General features: G+C 33.1%; 1 protein-coding gene across 1 annotated transcript in view; it reads right to left on the bottom strand.

Moving 5' to 3' along the window:
- The window catches only part of LOC141507803 (sodium channel protein type 9 subunit alpha-like), a 142,359-nt gene that overhangs the window by 15,144 nt on the left and 109,843 nt on the right, over positions 1-17,372 (bottom strand). The window contains exons 18-21 of the mRNA XM_074215794.1: positions 15,330-15,447; positions 7,184-7,338; positions 6,037-6,210; positions 2,183-2,287 (exon numbers count right to left, since the gene is read on the bottom strand). Coding sequence (XP_074071895.1) covers positions 2,183-2,287; positions 6,037-6,210; positions 7,184-7,338; positions 15,330-15,447 — 552 coding nt within the window. The remainder of the gene's footprint in view (positions 1-2,182; positions 2,288-6,036; positions 6,211-7,183; positions 7,339-15,329; positions 15,448-17,372) is intronic.

The raw sequence follows: 17,372 nt of genomic DNA, 5'->3' as shown, positions 1-17,372 counted from the left end.
AATTTTATAACATGTTCATCAGATTCTAAAGTGGTTTTTTGGTTTCTTTTTTCTGGATGGGGATAGCATTGTCCATAGCTAATCTAATATAGTTGTCCTAGCTCTCTGAACTGCTGAGAGGAGCTGCTTCCTTCAGGGTTGATCATCTCATAATGTTGCTGTTATTTGTGTACATTGTTCTTTTAGTTCTGCTCCCTTCACTCAGCATCAGAACCTGTAACTTGTTCTAAGCTTCTCTAGAGTACAACCATTTATAGTTTCTTATAGAACAATAATATTCCATATTATTCATGGACCATAACTTGTTTAGCTATTCCCCAAATGATGAACATCCCCTAAATTTCCAATGCTTTTCCAGTATACAAATTGCTGCTATGAATATTTGGGAACATGTGGGACTTTTCCCATTTTTTATGAATTATTTTAGATATAGGCCTAGAATTGGAATTATTGAGTCAAAGGGAATGAACAGTTTTATTGCTCTTGTTTAAAAATCTATTAATGTCAAATGTACTTTAAGAATTAGGAAGACCACTCAGAATTTTAAAGCTCCACATTTGAGTAATTAAAAAAAAATTCAAGATAATATTGATGAAACATATAAAGAGAAAAGAGATGTAAACTGTTATTGGCTAGGTGAATTCATTAAATCTTTATATTCCAGAAAATATTAAAAAACATGAAATGCAATATATGAAAACCTAAAAATTCTTGGAAATTATAACTTTAGAACAATACATTAAATTAAAAATACTGAAGAGTTGTAGTTTGGTAATATTTTTTATCTTCTCATTGCATGAATTATTTATTTTCTCCAGTTTAGTATAACATATAAACATTGCTTTACATTTAGAGAATCTGTAGATACAACTGGGTATCCAAGTACTGCAAATGCTTGTACTAGTTAACATCAGAGTCCTTTAAGATTTTATGATTTAGGGACAACTAGGGAGCACAGTGGATAGAGCACTGACCCTGGAGTCAAGGGGACCTGAGTTCAAATCTAACCTCAGACACTTAATAATTACCTAGTTGTGTGACCTTGGGCCTTAACCCCATTGCCTTTTACAAAAACAACAACAAAAAACCCAAACCAAAAAAAGAAAAGATGTTATGATATATACAAACCCATTCAATTAATTCCATCATTTTGTAGATTAACAACAACAAATTTTAAAATTGACCAAGTTGGAGCCCTATTAACCAAACATAATTTTTTATAAACAAAATAAGAAATCATTCATTAAAGGAACAATTATGAGATCAGTTCTTTCTGTTATTGAACCTCAACATGGGATCTTCCACTGACTTCTAATCTAATGCCAAGGATTACTTTTTTTTACCTTATTTAGGTATGGGTTACTATTACCTTGTTTTTGGATCTTAACATAGTCTTCTATCTCATTTTGAGTTTATATCTCAATTTTAAGTTGCATAAATTCATTTTCTTTTTTGAGTTTATTGTGGATAACAATAGTTTTCACTACTGCAAATACATATAAACTGTTGGTTGGGATTCAGTCAAATATCTTAGATTGTATGCTGAACAGCAAAATATTCAGTGAAAAATTTGGCCAAAATATTTTTAGATTGAATGTAGAAAAAAAATTAGTTCATTGATCACTTTTCATTTTTAAACCAGATCTTTCTGGAGAAAAAAGCTTTATTTATTAAAAATTACTTTTATTTCCCCAACCCTTAGTATTTTGCTAGCATATAATATTTATATGATCAGATGCTGTATCTTTAGATCCTGAGTATACCAAAAGTCCCAATTAAAATCTCACCTTCTGTGGGAAGCTTGTCCCAATTCCCCTTAATTCTAGAGCCTCACTTCCATTATTTATTTCCTATTTCACACACACACACACACACACACACACAAATTCATATATATATATATATATATATATATTTATACACACACATACACACACAAACACACACACACACACATATACACACATACTTGTAGGTACATTTTTGTTTACATATTGTCTCCTCCATTGGATCATGAACTCAACTGGTTTAGGCACTGTCTTTTAACTTTCTTTGTAACTCAAGTGACTGGCACTTAGTAGGCATTTAATAAATGATTATTGATGGAATTCATCATTTCTAGAAAAGCTGATTTTATGTATATTTTTTCCAAAGATAGACTATTGTGAGTTATTTTTCTTACCCGTGCTCTTTCAAATACAGACAGAAGTCTTAGTGTTCGGAGGCATTTCAGAGCAACAAATCCTGAGTATCCCAGAGTACTAGTTAGTAAGCTAAAAAAACAGACCTGTGTAAAAAGCAAAAAAAACAAAATTTCATATCGATCTTATCAAATCCCCTTGTAAAATGAAAAAAAAAAGTTGAGGAAAACAATCCAAATAAGCACTGAAATCACCAGAGATTAATAATATAGAAGAAAGTTTTTTTTGTAATGCATCAAAAGAAATAGTGATAAACCTAAAAATAAATTATAGAGACAAAAAATCCTATTTATTTAATTTGATAGATTCAAAAGACTTTATAAACATTTTTATAGTTAATGCTTAAGTTATGCCAGTTGATGAAACAGAAACTAGAAAATATTTTTTTCCTAGTTAATTAGCAGTATCACCTAGTATTTTCCATCAAAATGATATATTGAGTATTGTTACATGAAATGAGTCAAATAGTGGAGTCATAACATTCACTGATAGAGAATGAAAATCTAGCAAAATATGACATATTTTGATAATATGACAAAATCAGATTCCCATAAGTACAGTCATTTTATGAGCATACTCTATGTGTCAAATGTGGTTAGACTCTGGGGTTGTAAGTTTAGAGCACAAAGCATTCCAAAAATCCGGTCTCTGCTTTTATTGAGCTTATAATCTAGTTGGTCAGAGAGAGGCATTGAAATACGTGTGATATAAAAAAAGCCTATGCTAAGGGAAAGATAATTTTTATTGAAGACAATGTCATAAATATTCAGAAGAGGGAAGAACAGTTGATAGCTGAGAAGGTTAAGAAAGATTTGACTTGAAAGGGTCTTCAGGAGGGGCAGAAATAAATACAGATAATAGTGCCCACAGACAAGGGGTCAGAATTTGCATGGGGTGTTGAAACAATAAGGAATTGTTTAATTAGTTTGGAGGGAGAGATGAATTAGTAGAAAAGGCTGGAGAAGTCAATAACAAATAGATCAATGTTGAATAATGGATTAAGAGGTGTAGGCATTTCTTTTAGACAAGAGAGTTCATTGAAAAATGTGAGAAAAATGACATGTACAAAGCACTATTTTCAAGACTATTGCTCTTTCAAGGATGGATAGGAATGGAGAGATACTAGAAGAAGGAAGACCAGTTAAATGGTTCTTGGAATAGTTCAGATATTAGGAAATAAGGTGAAAATGTAAAGGAAGAAACAAACACCAAAAAATTTTAAAAAGGAAGTCTTGGAAAAAGTTGGTCATGAAGGGATAGAGACAAAAATGCTGTATGACTCCAAGTTTTTGAACCTATGACTTGGAGAAATACAGAAATCATATTGCATGGGAGAAAGATATGAATTCTATTTTGTGCATGGTGGGTGTGAGGCAGCAGTGAGTCATACAATTGAAGAAAACAGAAAGACTGGGCAAAATACATAAATTCAAGAGAAAGGTCAGTTTAGTGTGTAGGGAGTGAGTGATCATTGCACAAACATGAGGATGGATGATCTTTTCCATGACGAAAATGTAAACAGAAAAGAACAAAGACTCAATGGCTGAACTGGGTCCACATTTATGGTGTCTGTAATATGACCAATAAGGAGAAAGGAAATGAACAATCAGAAAGGTAAAAAAGATAAAAGTGATAGTGTATTGTTAGGGAAACCAATGGAAGAAAATTTCAGAAAGAGAGGTCCTGGAAAATAGGAGGTGAAGAAAAGATCATTGATTTGGTTTTAGGAGGTCTTTATAAATATCAGAATAAATACCAGTTTTGTAAAAGAAGAATTCCTTTTCTAAAGATTAAAAAATAGGGGAGAGGATTCTGGGAAGAAGGCAGATTAGGTCATAAAATGTTAGCATTCCACAAAAAAAAGAAAGACCATCCCCTTAGAGCAGCAGAAATAAACATGGGATAAAAAGTAGCTCTCCTAAGACAATTTGAGAAGACTCCAGGAAAGACCCAGTACCAGACAAGCAAAAAAAAAAGAGAACTTAAAAAAGGATTTTAAAATCAAATTAAAGAAATAGAGGAAAATTATGAAAAAATAAATTCAAGAAAATCAAGAAAATTATGAAATTATTCAACCAACTGGGAACAGATATTCAAAAATTTAAGGAAGAACTTAAATTGTTAAAAACTAGAATTGGTCAAGGGGAAGCTAATGGCATTCTAAGACACCAAGAATTCATAAAGCAAAATAAAAAATATGAAAAAAATCAAAGAGAAAGTGAAACATCTCATCAGAAAACCAATTTGGAGTACAGCTTGAGGAGAAATAATATAAAAATAGTCTGATGATCTGAAATTTATAATAAAAAGAATCTCACTATAATATTGCAACAAATTATTAAGGATAATTGTCTTAAAAGTTCTAGAACAAAAAGGTAGAGTACAAATAGAAAAAACAAACTACCTGATCACTACCTGAAAAAGATCCTAGGAGGAATACTTATAGAAATATCATAGCTAGCTTTCAAAACTCATAGGTTAAAGAGAAAATATTGAAAGTAACAAGAAAAAAAACACAATTTAAATATCATGGAGCTACTACAAGGTCTTGTAGTACAAGACTTAGCAACCACTATGTTGAAGGAACTTAGGTCTTGGAATACTACATCTCATACAGCAAAAGATCAGGGCTTATGGCTAAATGTAACCGAGCAAAGTTAAGTATAATCCTGAAAGGAAAAAAAAATGGACTTTATCATGCCTCACTTTAGGAGGCATTGATGAAATGAAATATATCTGGATGGAAGCTGGGGAAGAGCAAATTAGAAAGGATAGGAGACCAAGGAAATTTGGTCTTGAGAAGAGAAACCCTCAGTTGGAGATTGGGGGTGAGCAGATATGGCATTCAACTATTTGAAAAACCTAGCTTCAGGTGTGGGAATGTCTGACCTATGGACATTTAAGGTCCTCAGAATCATTTATTCTGGTACAGGCAAGGCAAACACAGATAGAACTCGAAATAATAATAAATAAATCTACATGTATGATCAACTCTAATAACTTTTAAGTTGAGAATTTTGTATGAACCTGAAAAGATATTAAATATATACAAATAGCCCTTGGAGAAAAAAAGAAAAAAATGTTTACCACTCCTGGCCTAGCACATAGTAGATGCTTAAATAATATTGATTAACAGAAATAAATATGAAATTGCTCTGTGTGGACAAAGTATTTATAACTAGCATCAACATACAACTTACCAGAAACCATTTATTAGTCGGGAGAGACATTCTAACTTTCTAACAGCTATCAAAAATTGAATAGATAATCTTAGCATAAAGTGAATTCCCCATACCTGGAAGTTTTTAAGGAGTTAATAATTACTTATTGGGGATGCTTAGAGATTTGAGTAGGGGTTTGACTGGAAGTTCTCTAAGGTATCTGATTACTCCTTAACCACTCCATAATTAAGTACATGATCTTATTAATGAGATGAACTCAAACTAATACACAAATATGAACATTCTAAATGAAAAAACAATTCTTATTTGTTTCCTATTTTTTCCCCAATAGAAATGAGTTTGGCATTGTGGATAGAATTTTAGACTTTTAAGTTTGGAAGACCTAGTTTCGAGCTTAACCTCTGATATATATTATCATTATGACTATAATCAAATCACTTTATTTTTTCATTGTTCTCACGTAACTCTCCATGATTTAAAGTTTTGGTTGAATTGTTAGTCTACAGTGATGGAATGAATTTCTAAAATGAGTATTCTTCATATCAGTAAAACCACAGGTCAATCTGGGAATATATGTAGAATTGCTGCTTACCAATGAGTTTGTGATTAACAATAAAATTTGAATCAATTAAAATTTATTTAAATATACATACATTAACAACCAAGAATTCCAGCCAGCACCAGGCATTATTGAAATATGATTTACAACCTAATGCCATCCATTTGAGAAGCATCTCCATAATGAAAATGTAAGTGAAAATCTTGTCAGCATAATAAATGATGTTCCTGATGGTCTTTCTTTCTTTAATGTATATATCTTCAAAAGTCTGTGGAATAATAAAATAAAAAAAACAAAGTTTCAAAGCATATGCAATGCGTGGCTGATAGTACAGAAGAAAAGAAATGTTGATTTCTGTTAAGTACATGATGATGATGAGTCTAAGTTCATGGGTTCAATCAGCCACTTAATTTGTCTCTAGCTTCAGTGTTGAAGATAGTACTTCAATTCGTCCTGGTTGATCAGAGGCATGGACAAAAATAATCCATTGGTGGATGACTACAATTATGTCCAAGTGTATTCATTTCAACAAACATTTAAAAATGAATGGTATATAAAATATAGTGTTATGCTCTGGGAATAGAAAGACAAAAACAGGAAATTTTCTGCTGCTTAGGAGTTTATATGTTTTACTAGGAGAATAAAACATATCTCAGAAACTGGGATCAAATCTCAGCCCTGCTATTTACTCCCTATGCACATGAGGACAAATATTTTACCTTTTGTTATCCTCAAGTTCATATGTAAAATGAAGACCATTGGATAATATGACTCATCTTCAATATCTTTTCTTAATATATGAGTCTATGATCTACAGTTTGCAAAGGAATAAATTAAAGCTTATTTGAGGAGGGAATGACTACTATCAACTGCGGGGGAGGGGTAGAAAAGGCATTGAATAGACAGCAGTATCTACATTGAGTTATTATGGTAGATTGAGATTTCAAGACTTATCACCAAATATGTTACCAATACCTTTGTTGAGGCATTGAAATAATCTGTTTGAGACCTCTTGCTGTGGACCTGAATACATTTAATTATTTATTCCATATTTCTTTTTCACAAGAACAATGTTAGATAATTTGCTAAGAAAAAAGGTAAATTCTTGCCATGATGACTCTCTAGTCAGCACTGCAATTAATTTTCTGAGAAAAATGAATTTGTCATAACTTTTTCACTAAGGTGGCTTTTGAAAGCAAATGGTTTCTATCAGTACAATATTTGCTTGTTATTTCACTTACAAGAAAACCACAGCTGACCAAGATGATAAGTAACATGGACTTTTCGAACCAACGGTTGCTTACTATCCGATAGCAGGTTTTCCTCAGTTTCCACCATAGCTTTCCTTTCCTAGACTTCATTTTGGCACCACAGAAAGGGATTAGTCGCGTGCAGGCTATAAAAATGATAACAAAAACAAACAAAACCTATATAAACAAAATGCTAGAATAATTCTGAAACTAATCACTCTTACATGTTCTACAGTTCATCTCTGTAACTTTTCTAATGTATCTTTTTTGGTGGGATGCCTTAGAATTACAAAGAATAATTGCTTTTATTTCAATTTTGCTACTGTTATTGGAGAAGCAGAAGGGACAAGAATTAAGTCATTTGATATGGTCATCTGTTTTATCACATGTGAAAGAATTGATTCCTTAGTAGTCATTCTATTGATAATAACTGACTATGAAAAATAGGATTTGTCCTTTGGCACAAAAATAATGCCATATGCATTTACTGGTTCTATACCCTAAAGAAATTCCAGTTTGGTAAAAGTTAGGAGAGTTTCTGTTCTATTAGGATTGGCTTTATAAAAAAAAAACAAAAACAAGAATCATTTCATATTGAGATCACTCATTAGAGTAGGAGACATATAGGGGGAGGCTGCTTCAGTCCTATAGCGTATTATCTGAAGTTTTATTTTTTTTTTAGCATTTTCATGCTAAGTAGCTACCAACTGAAGATTCATTGGAGTTAAGATTATAACAAAAATATCAAGTATTTATATAATGCATTAAAGCTTCAAAGTGAGTCAGATATGTTATCCCATTTGATATTCATAACAATCCTGCAAAATAGGTACTGTTTTGAAACTGACTTTGAATGATTAAGCCATTTTGACTACTACATATATACAAAAGAATTATAAAGGCTATTTGATTAATGATGCTATACGCATCCAGAGAAAGAACTGATGAGTAGAAATAGGTATAGAACAATTTTATATCAAAGAAATTTACAGGATAATTTTATTATATATTCAGAAGGAATAGCAAATTTTCCATGTAGATTTTCAGTTTCATTTGCGGTAATATTTTTATTATACCATGTTGTAGAAATATTCATTTTGTTCCATAAATTGAGAAGTAAATTTCAAAAAGATCCAAAAAATAAAAAAGAATGTTTTAAAAAATCCCTATTTTACAGATTTTGATTCAGGTTTTCTTAACTTTCAAGTTCAATGAACTTTTCACTAGTGTATTTGGTTGTCTTTAATATATAATACTCTGTGTAAACACTTGTGCATTTTATATAGTTGGAAGAATAATTGGATTTCAACTTATTTCACTCTCATGCCTCCTTTTAAAATCTAAACAATTTTGAAGAAGTAAAATAAACAAAGAAAAGAAACAAAAATCAACCCTACTTTTTCAACAGACAAGTAAATGATAAACCAAAATATTACCTGATAGAAATTTTAAAATGTCTATCCACTACTGTAGAATACATGTTATATATGCATTGTCTGATTGCAAATGCTTAGTATTTTCACTATGGAAGCTATTTTTTTCTAGAATGATATATAATGATCTACTTGTTTTAGTATTATTGAAAAGCTATTTTATTCATATTGGTTTTCCTTCCATTTTCATTATGCAAAAGATCCTGTTACCTTCATATTTTTTCTTTTTATTTCATCCACTATTTCTTTCTATATTAAACATTTGTGTATCATTCAGGTTTTCCTGAATAGTATGCCTCCCATTATTTTTTAACACTGACCTCTTTTTTCTGAGGGCATAACTATCTCCCTGAATGTATATTACATCACCATAGTGATACTAGATGGCCCATTTTTTCTTATATTTTTAGATATTATCATATTTTTAGTTTTGTCACACTTTACTGCTAGTAACAAAGCATGTTCACATTCATCCTGAATTTTGAAGAGGCAATTGTTCAGATAACTTAGCAACTTTAGAGAGAGTTTTTAAAAAAATGTTAGCAAAAATGAGAGCAATTTTCAGAACAGATGTGAAAATGTTTAGGTGGTGCAAATTCTCTTTTCTTTTGACTGCTCTGACATTAAAATGAAAAAAATCTAAAGACTGGAAAAATAAGAATGGTAAGCTACAGTTTGACATTTTTTTCCCAGAAAGTTCTTTCATGAATTAGCTGCCCATTCACTTTTCAGATTCTTCATTAAAATTTGCATTGTGACTCAAACCATATGTATATATGACTTCACTTTTCTTTATAGAAATGTCTCTCATAAAAATTTAATATCCTCAAGGGAATAATTCATAAAGATCTATTTTATACATTACATCCTTTGTAAATAAATATGATGCTGGCTCAGATCAGTGAGACATTGAGTGCTTTTTCCAGGAATGGTAATGAGTTTCTGCTAAGCTATTCTATCCTATCTTGGCTGTATTCCTCTACTTCAGAGGATATGCATTTGTGAAAGAAATGGCTCAAGTTAAGGAATACTATCAATAAGCTTTCTCTTTTACAAATATAAATGCCTATTGTGGGGATCAGACCTACACTCTATTCTCATTGGAGTTATATTTCATACACAACTTACCAGTTCATTGTATATTTCATTCTTTTTTGCCACAATCATATATTTGAAAGTGATTATATTTTGATTTAGTTTTAAGGAATTAGAACCTTTCATTTTCTCATTAAAAACCTGAAAGCATTGCTTGTCTTGGTAGTTCTTTTCTGCAATTGCACTATTATCCTATTTTTGCTCTGTTAATTTAAGCATTTTATATTTTTTGAAGATAATATTTTTCAATGCTTCATTTGGCTCATTTACAAATATATTATCTATCTATCTATCTATCTATCTATCTATCTATCTATCTATCTATCTATCATCTATCTAGAGAGTAGATTTTGGTAATTCATTTTTCCCTATTGTCATTTGTCCTTGTTTAATGTTTATTTTGATTATCTGATTTTCTTTCCTATTATTTTTACTCAGGTTGGTCTATTAATTTTGCTATTATTTCAAAGAACTGTCTATCAATTGTATGGTATTGTTTCTCATTTATTTGTCCTTTAATTGTCAATATTTCCTCTTACACCCTTTCCTGGGTTTATTTGTTGATTTTTCTTTTTAGTTTTAAGAATGCATATTCAGTTCATTAATTCTTTGTTTCCAAAATATTTTATGTATCATCTAATTTTCAGTATGGAAATTTTTATATGTTATCTTTTCATTCTCTGGCTGCCTTTCAAGGAAGAATAGCATCCAATACATCTGAACAGGAAATTTCACAGACATTTGAAAGGGTTATAATTGGAAAAATTATATTTTCATGGTTGATTATATTAGGTCACTCTAATAGTAATTTATAATACATCTATGTACAACAATAAAGAAAACAAAATTTCTAAATCTTGAAAAGTATGTTGTAAATTGTTTTTCATTAAGAAAATAATTGCATATTAATAACTGATCTGATTCAAAATAGATGACAGACAAGTGGATTTTCAGTGATTTTCAGTTGATAGCATCAACATTGGTGTAGAATTAGTCATGAAAACATGGAAAGGTAAGCCTGTTTATTTTACATATTACTTACTCCTTGCCACCTGCTCAAAATATTTATGTTCTATTGGAAATTCTTTTTTGTTTTACATATTGTTATGTCACATATTGTGGTCATAGCACTATTTCTCCCTCTTTTCAATTCCTCACGCATCTTTTCACAGAGTGCAAATCAAACTAATTGCACTATCAATCTAATGAATGTTTTCAACTGTTGGCTGAAAATAGATATATTGTATACCACAATATATAACAACTTTGTGAGGTAGGTGTCATTATTTATATTTTATAGATGGAAAACTGAGACACAGAGAGGTTAAGTGACTTTCCCAAATCTTCCTGACGTGAAGTCCTGTGCTTAAATATAGGCTTTGTATCTGCCTCTAGAGACTTTTTTCTTTTTTTAATTTATATTTTTTTGTACAAATGACTTTTTTACATTATTAGAATATTCTTGTTTAAGAGTAAAGATAATACCCCTCCCCCCAAAAAACATAGACCTTCATGAGTAAAGGAAAGAAAAATTAAAATTAAATTAAAATAATAATAAGAATAATAAGAATAAAAATAATAATAATAGGGGCAGCTAAATGGCACATTGGACAGAGCACTGGCCCTGGAGTCAGGAGCACCTGAGCTCAAAGCCGGTCCCAGACTACCAACAACCACCCAGCTGTGTAACCCTGGGCAAGTCATCCCAACCCCACTGCCCTGCAAAAACCAAAAAAAAAATAACCAAAATACAATAAAATAATAATGATGATGATGATGATGATGATGATGATGATGATGATGATGATGATGATGATAGGGACAGCCAGGTGGTGTAGTGGACAGAGCACCGGCCTCAGAGTCAGGAGCACCCAGGTCCAAATCCTTCTCACACACCCAACACTCACCCAGCTGTGTGACCCCGGGCAAGCCACCCCACACCATCCACCCCACAACCTCTCCCCCCCAAATAACAATAATAACAATAACAATAACAATAATAATAATAATAATAATAATAATAATAATAATAAATGTGCTTCAGTCTGTGTTCCAACACTACCAGCTCTGTTGTGGGTGGAACATATTCTTTAGGATAAGTCCATCACAAAAGCTACTTCCATATTTTTCCACTGTTGCCACTGCTGATCATAACTCCCACCATTTGTACTTCCCCACTACCACACACTATATTTGTTCTCTCCTTTCACTCTGTCCCTCTTCTTAAATGTGATGTAGGGTAGCTGAGTGGTGCAGCAGACTGATCATGGGCCCTGGGACCAAGAGGCCCCTTATCCCACCTACCACCCCTAAGGCCCAGCAACCACCTGGCCCTGTGGTCCCAGATAAGTCATCCAATCCCAATCCCTTGCTAGAAGTAAAAAAGAAAATGTGCTAAATCTGACCCCTCTCCCCCATGGTCCAGCCTCTCCTCCATCACTCACATTCCCCCACCCCCATACCCTTGTCCCTCTTCTTGCCTTCTTATTCTATATACCCCATTGAGTATATATGCTGTTTTCTCTGAGCCACCTCTGATGAGAGTGAAGGTTCCCTCATTCCCCCTCACCTTATCCCGTTCCATATCATTGCAATAGCTAATTGTAATAAAACAATCTTATATGAAATATCTTAGCGTATTCTACCTCTCCTTCTCTTATTCCCATTACATTTCCCTTTTAGCCATTGTTTCCATTTTTACAATATATTATATCTTCAAACTCAGCTCTCTCTTGTGCTTCATCCATAAAAGTTCCTTCTACCTGCTCTAATAAATGAGAAGTTCCCTATGAGTATTATCAGTATCATTTTTCTATGCAGGAATACATGTAGTTCATCATCATTAAGTCCTTCATATTTTACCATTCTTTTCCAATCTCTATGCTTCACCTGAGTCCTGTACCTGAAGATCAAACTTTCTGTTCAGCTCTGGCCATTCCAACAGGGACATTTGAAATTCTCCTGGTTCATTGAAAGCCTATCTTTTCCCTGGAAGAGGATGTTCAGTTTTGCTGGGTAGTTGATTTTTGGTTGCATTCCAAGCTCTTTTGTCTTCTGGAATATTATATTCCAAGCCCTAAGAGTCTTTAATGTAGTTGCTGCTAAGTCCAGTGTGATCCTGACTGCAGCAACAAGATAATTGAATCGTGTCCTTCTGGCTGCTTGTAATATTTTCTCTTTGATTTGGGAGTTCTGGAATATGGTTATAATATTCCTGGGTGTTGTTTCTTTTTGGGGGGTATCTCTTTCGGGGGGAGATCGGTGGATTCTCTCAATTTCTATTTTGCCCTCTGCTTCTAGAATATATGGGCAATTTTCCTGTAGGAATTCTTTAAAAATGATGTCAAGGCTATTTTCCTGATCATGACTTTCAGGTATCCCAATAATTTTTAAATCATCTTTCCTGAATCTATTTTCCAAATCAGTTTTTTTCAATGAGATGTTTCACATTTTCTTCTAATTTTTTCATTCTTTTGGGTTTGAAGTATTGTGTCTTGACTTCTTGTAAAGTCAGCAGCTCCCTTTAGTTCCATTCTGCATCTGAAGGATTTGTTTTCCTCAGAGAGCTTGCTTATCCCTTTTTTCATCTGGCCAATTCTGCTTTTTAAAGCATTCTTCTCCTCAATAACTTTTTGAACTGTTTTATCAATTTGATCTATGCTCGTTTTTAATATGTTATTTTCTTCAGCATTCTTTTGGATCTCCTTGACTAAAGCACTGACTTCTTTTTCATATTTTTCCTGCATCTCTCTCATCTCTTTTCCCAATTTTCCTTTTATCTACCTCACTTGATTTTCAAAATCTTTTTTGAGCTCTATGATAGCCTGAACCCAATTTCCATTTTTCTTGCAGTCTTTAGATGCAGGAGCTTGTACTTCCTCCTCTTCTGACTGAGTATTTTGATCCTTCTTGGAATCATAGACAAAGCATTTCTCAATGATGTTCCTCTTTTTTTCTGTTTACTCATTTCCCCAGCCTGTGCCTGGTCTTGGGGTGCTTCCTGTGCTTTTGAGTATTATTGGGACACCTCCTCACAAGGATGTCAGTGTGTGAAGCTCTGTCTTTCCACCTAGTCTGGTCTGTGAATGACCAAAAGTGCACCCCTCTGCCTCTGGGCTGGGGTGGGGTGGGGGGACCCTGCTGTTCTATGGAGGGCCTAGAATGCAATCAGGATCTGAATGTGGTCAGAGCCCCAGAGTTCTGTTCCAGACACAAAGGTAGACCTCAGAAATCTCTATACTCTAGGCTGAGTACTCAAGGCTGAGTTGCCTGGGGGCTCCTGCTTACTGACTCCACCTGCTTTTTGTTCCTGTATTTGGGCTGCCACTGCCATGCTGCTTGCTGAGTGCCCTGAGGGCTGGGATTCACATGCTTGCTCTGGCAGAGAGCCCCCCCCCCCCAATAGGTCAGGAAACTGCCCCTGCTGCTGTGAGCTGCTCCCAGCACCCTGGGGCTGCCTCTGGAAGGCTGAAGTTCCTTCACTCTGTCAGGCCACCCCTCTAATCTGTGGAGCCGTGCCTTTCTGCTATTTTCCAGGTTACCTTGGGCTGGAGAACTGCCTCACTGGATCCCTCTGTGGGTTCTGTCTCTCGAAAATTTAGTTAGAGACCTTATTTTATAAGTTTTGAGAGAGAGCACCTAAGAGAGAATTCTCTCCTGTTGACCATCTCGGCTCCACCCCCTGCCTCTAGTGACTTGAAACACCCCAGTGTTTTTTCCTAATTTGCCAACAGGGGTGAGACATGCTTGCTTCCTGTGCCAGTCATAATATCTGCTCTACTTTATGATACCACTATTTCTGGGATTCTGCCTAGTGAAACCCCTCTCTTTATCCCCCCTCCCCCAACCACTGTGGTGGAAGACATCAGACCCTTTAGGAGACGGGATTCTCCCTTACAGTATCACTACACTCACATTTCCCTCTCAAATAAATTTTTCTCTGTCATAAAAATTCATGGCTGTGGCTCCAATGCTTCAGTGGTTAGTTCAGTAGTTACAACAACGTGATAATTTCAATGTTATTACAAAATCTTTGCTTACTCCGAGTCACTCCTTTCATGCTGATAATTAAAAGAGGGATCCAGGTGAGAATATTTGAGAGAAACAATGCACAGCTATCACCTAGAAATATCATTTACAACACATGCTCTCCTGATACTGTATTAGAAGCATCAGTATTCTCCTATAATGTAGATAAAGCATTTGTGGGGTAGAGGAGTGGTTAAAACAGGACTTAAAGTAGGAAAACTTTAGCTTAAGTTCTGCCTTAGATATATATCTGTGCAACCTTGAAAAACTATTAAACCTATGCACACCTAAATTTCTTTAATAGCAAAATGTGAATAAGAATAGTACCTATCTTAAAAAGTTATTAGAGAATCAAATGAGCTAATATATATAATGATTTATAAATCATAGAGCCTCATACACATTCTATTATTACTATTAAATATTATTTATATGCCCCAGGATAAAACTTTTCTATCTGTGCTTCTGGAATAGCAATATATATTTTAAATAAAATGGATAACAAATAATGTTAATAACTGAAAAGAAAGCTGAAAGAATAGCAAAAGATCACAAAGCACAGTCATCAATTTTCTACTTACCATTTGAAAAACAGGCTTCTAGTTCATCTGATTTTTCAGATTCAGTCATGACTTGTTCTTCCTCAGAGCCAAGAATAGGAGCCATGCTGTCTTCAGGGGAGATAGCCTGGCTGAGCTTCTATACTCCACAATGCAAATAAAAAAAAGATTTAACCTTAAATTATACTTAATGAAACACATTTAAATGATATTTCATATTCAAAAGCAAGACAGAAAAAGATCAATAACAAGATTTTGATATAAAAATGCAGAAGTATATATTAAGGTTAAATGATTTACTAGTGTGTCTGTGCTGAATTTTTGTTTCTAAGCATTATAGTTTGTAGTAAGTTATGGTAGTTTATTGAACATAGACTTGGAGTCTGAAAAAAATAGTTTTAAAGGCTCTCAGAGATGCTTATTATCTTTGAGGTCCTGATAACACAATGGTATTTTCTTGGTCTCAATTCCTTATCTATATAATAAGAATAATAGAATTTTATTTACATCACAGGATCCTGATCATCACAGGATCAAAGGAGATAAAATGTAAAGCCTTAAACAAAACTATATAAATGGAACTAATGATCTTATCAAAGTTTCATTGAAAAGCATTCTAAAATATATTGATTGAGTTCAAAATGATGAATTTTTATTAGTCAAAATTAGTTTACTGTATAGGGAGAACAATGACTTTATTCCTGGCAACATAGGCAGGACAAAGGCCAATAGTTCCACTCTGTCATCTAGATTTCATTGAATTATTTGCAAAGTACAAAAGAATTGAAAGGAATTTTTATACTCTTAAGTTAAATAGAAGGCTCATTCTGAGGATAGCAACCCCAGGGGAAGAATCATAGAAGTCCTGAAGACAGCATTTATCTTATCAAGAGGACTGCTATTGAATAGCTGTGATAAATGTAGGAAGGAGTTACATTTGGGACATATCACAAGGAGTATAAGTTGCCTTTTCTCTTTTGTTTTTCTTAACCATGCATATTCCCTTTGAGATGAGTAAGGTGGAAACTATTGGGAGAGAGTACTTCATAAAATGGGGATTTTCTGTCATCAAATTTTGTTTTCTATTTAAATAAATGTCTTTGCTTTGAAATAATGTGTTCTCTGGTTAATCTGGCAACCAAAACTACAATATAGACTCATGAACTAAGATTTTGAGCAGATGCATGTCTCAAAATTCACTTTCCAGGAAACCCCATTGTGAGGACAAAGAATATTGATAGTAATTCAATTACATTGAACATTTATGAGTGTTTACTATGCTTCACACACATATGTGCTTATATATATTTATGTTCTATGCTTTTTGTACCCTTCTAAGTCCTGGGAAAAATTTAAGAATCAATAAAGATAGGGCATATGACCAAAAGAACTTTATAATGTAGCAGGTTGAAACAGAGGAAAATAAAACTTACCCAAATAATTGTGATACAATTTAGGAAATGTTTAAATATTCTGAAATATTGTTATAGCAATATATCAAAAATATTTATTAAGACCAAATTGGATTTGTGATAGGAATGAAAGAATGGTCCAGTATTAGGAAAAAGTAGCATAATTTATCATATTATCATATTAAAAAAAGAAACTACTAAACGATGTGATATCAAAAAATTCAGGAAAAATACTCTTTGACATTGCATAGCACTCATACTAAAAAGGGAAGGGAAGGGGGAAAGTTTGTTGCCTAATATAGGCCAAGCATTATGCTAATCATTTTACAAAATGTTATCTCAATTAATCCATCAAGTTTAAGCATAAAAACAGGTAGGTATTATCATAAAAAAAGGAATTACTCTGATTCTGGAAGAAGAGGACTTGTTTTCAAATCCCCCAAAAGATATTACTACATGTGTTATATTGGGCATATTACTTAAACTTCCTGAGTCTCATTTTCTTCATTTATATAGTGTAGAGTATTAGACAAGATAGCTTCTGAGGTTGCCTAAAACTCTTGAGCTGGCTTTTAATGCTTCTAATGACTTAAAAATTTTATGGATGTACACATATATCTAACTATGAATATATTAACATGCATACATTTAT

The sequence above is a fragment of the Macrotis lagotis genome, chromosome 1 (genome assembly GCF_037893015.1).
Source record: "Macrotis lagotis isolate mMagLag1 chromosome 1, bilby.v1.9.chrom.fasta, whole genome shotgun sequence".
NCBI classification, from domain to species: domain Eukaryota; kingdom Metazoa; phylum Chordata; class Mammalia; order Peramelemorphia; family Peramelidae; genus Macrotis; species Macrotis lagotis.
The sequence above is the reverse complement of the archived record's forward strand: the minus strand, read 5'-3'. Positions and strand labels throughout refer to the sequence as shown.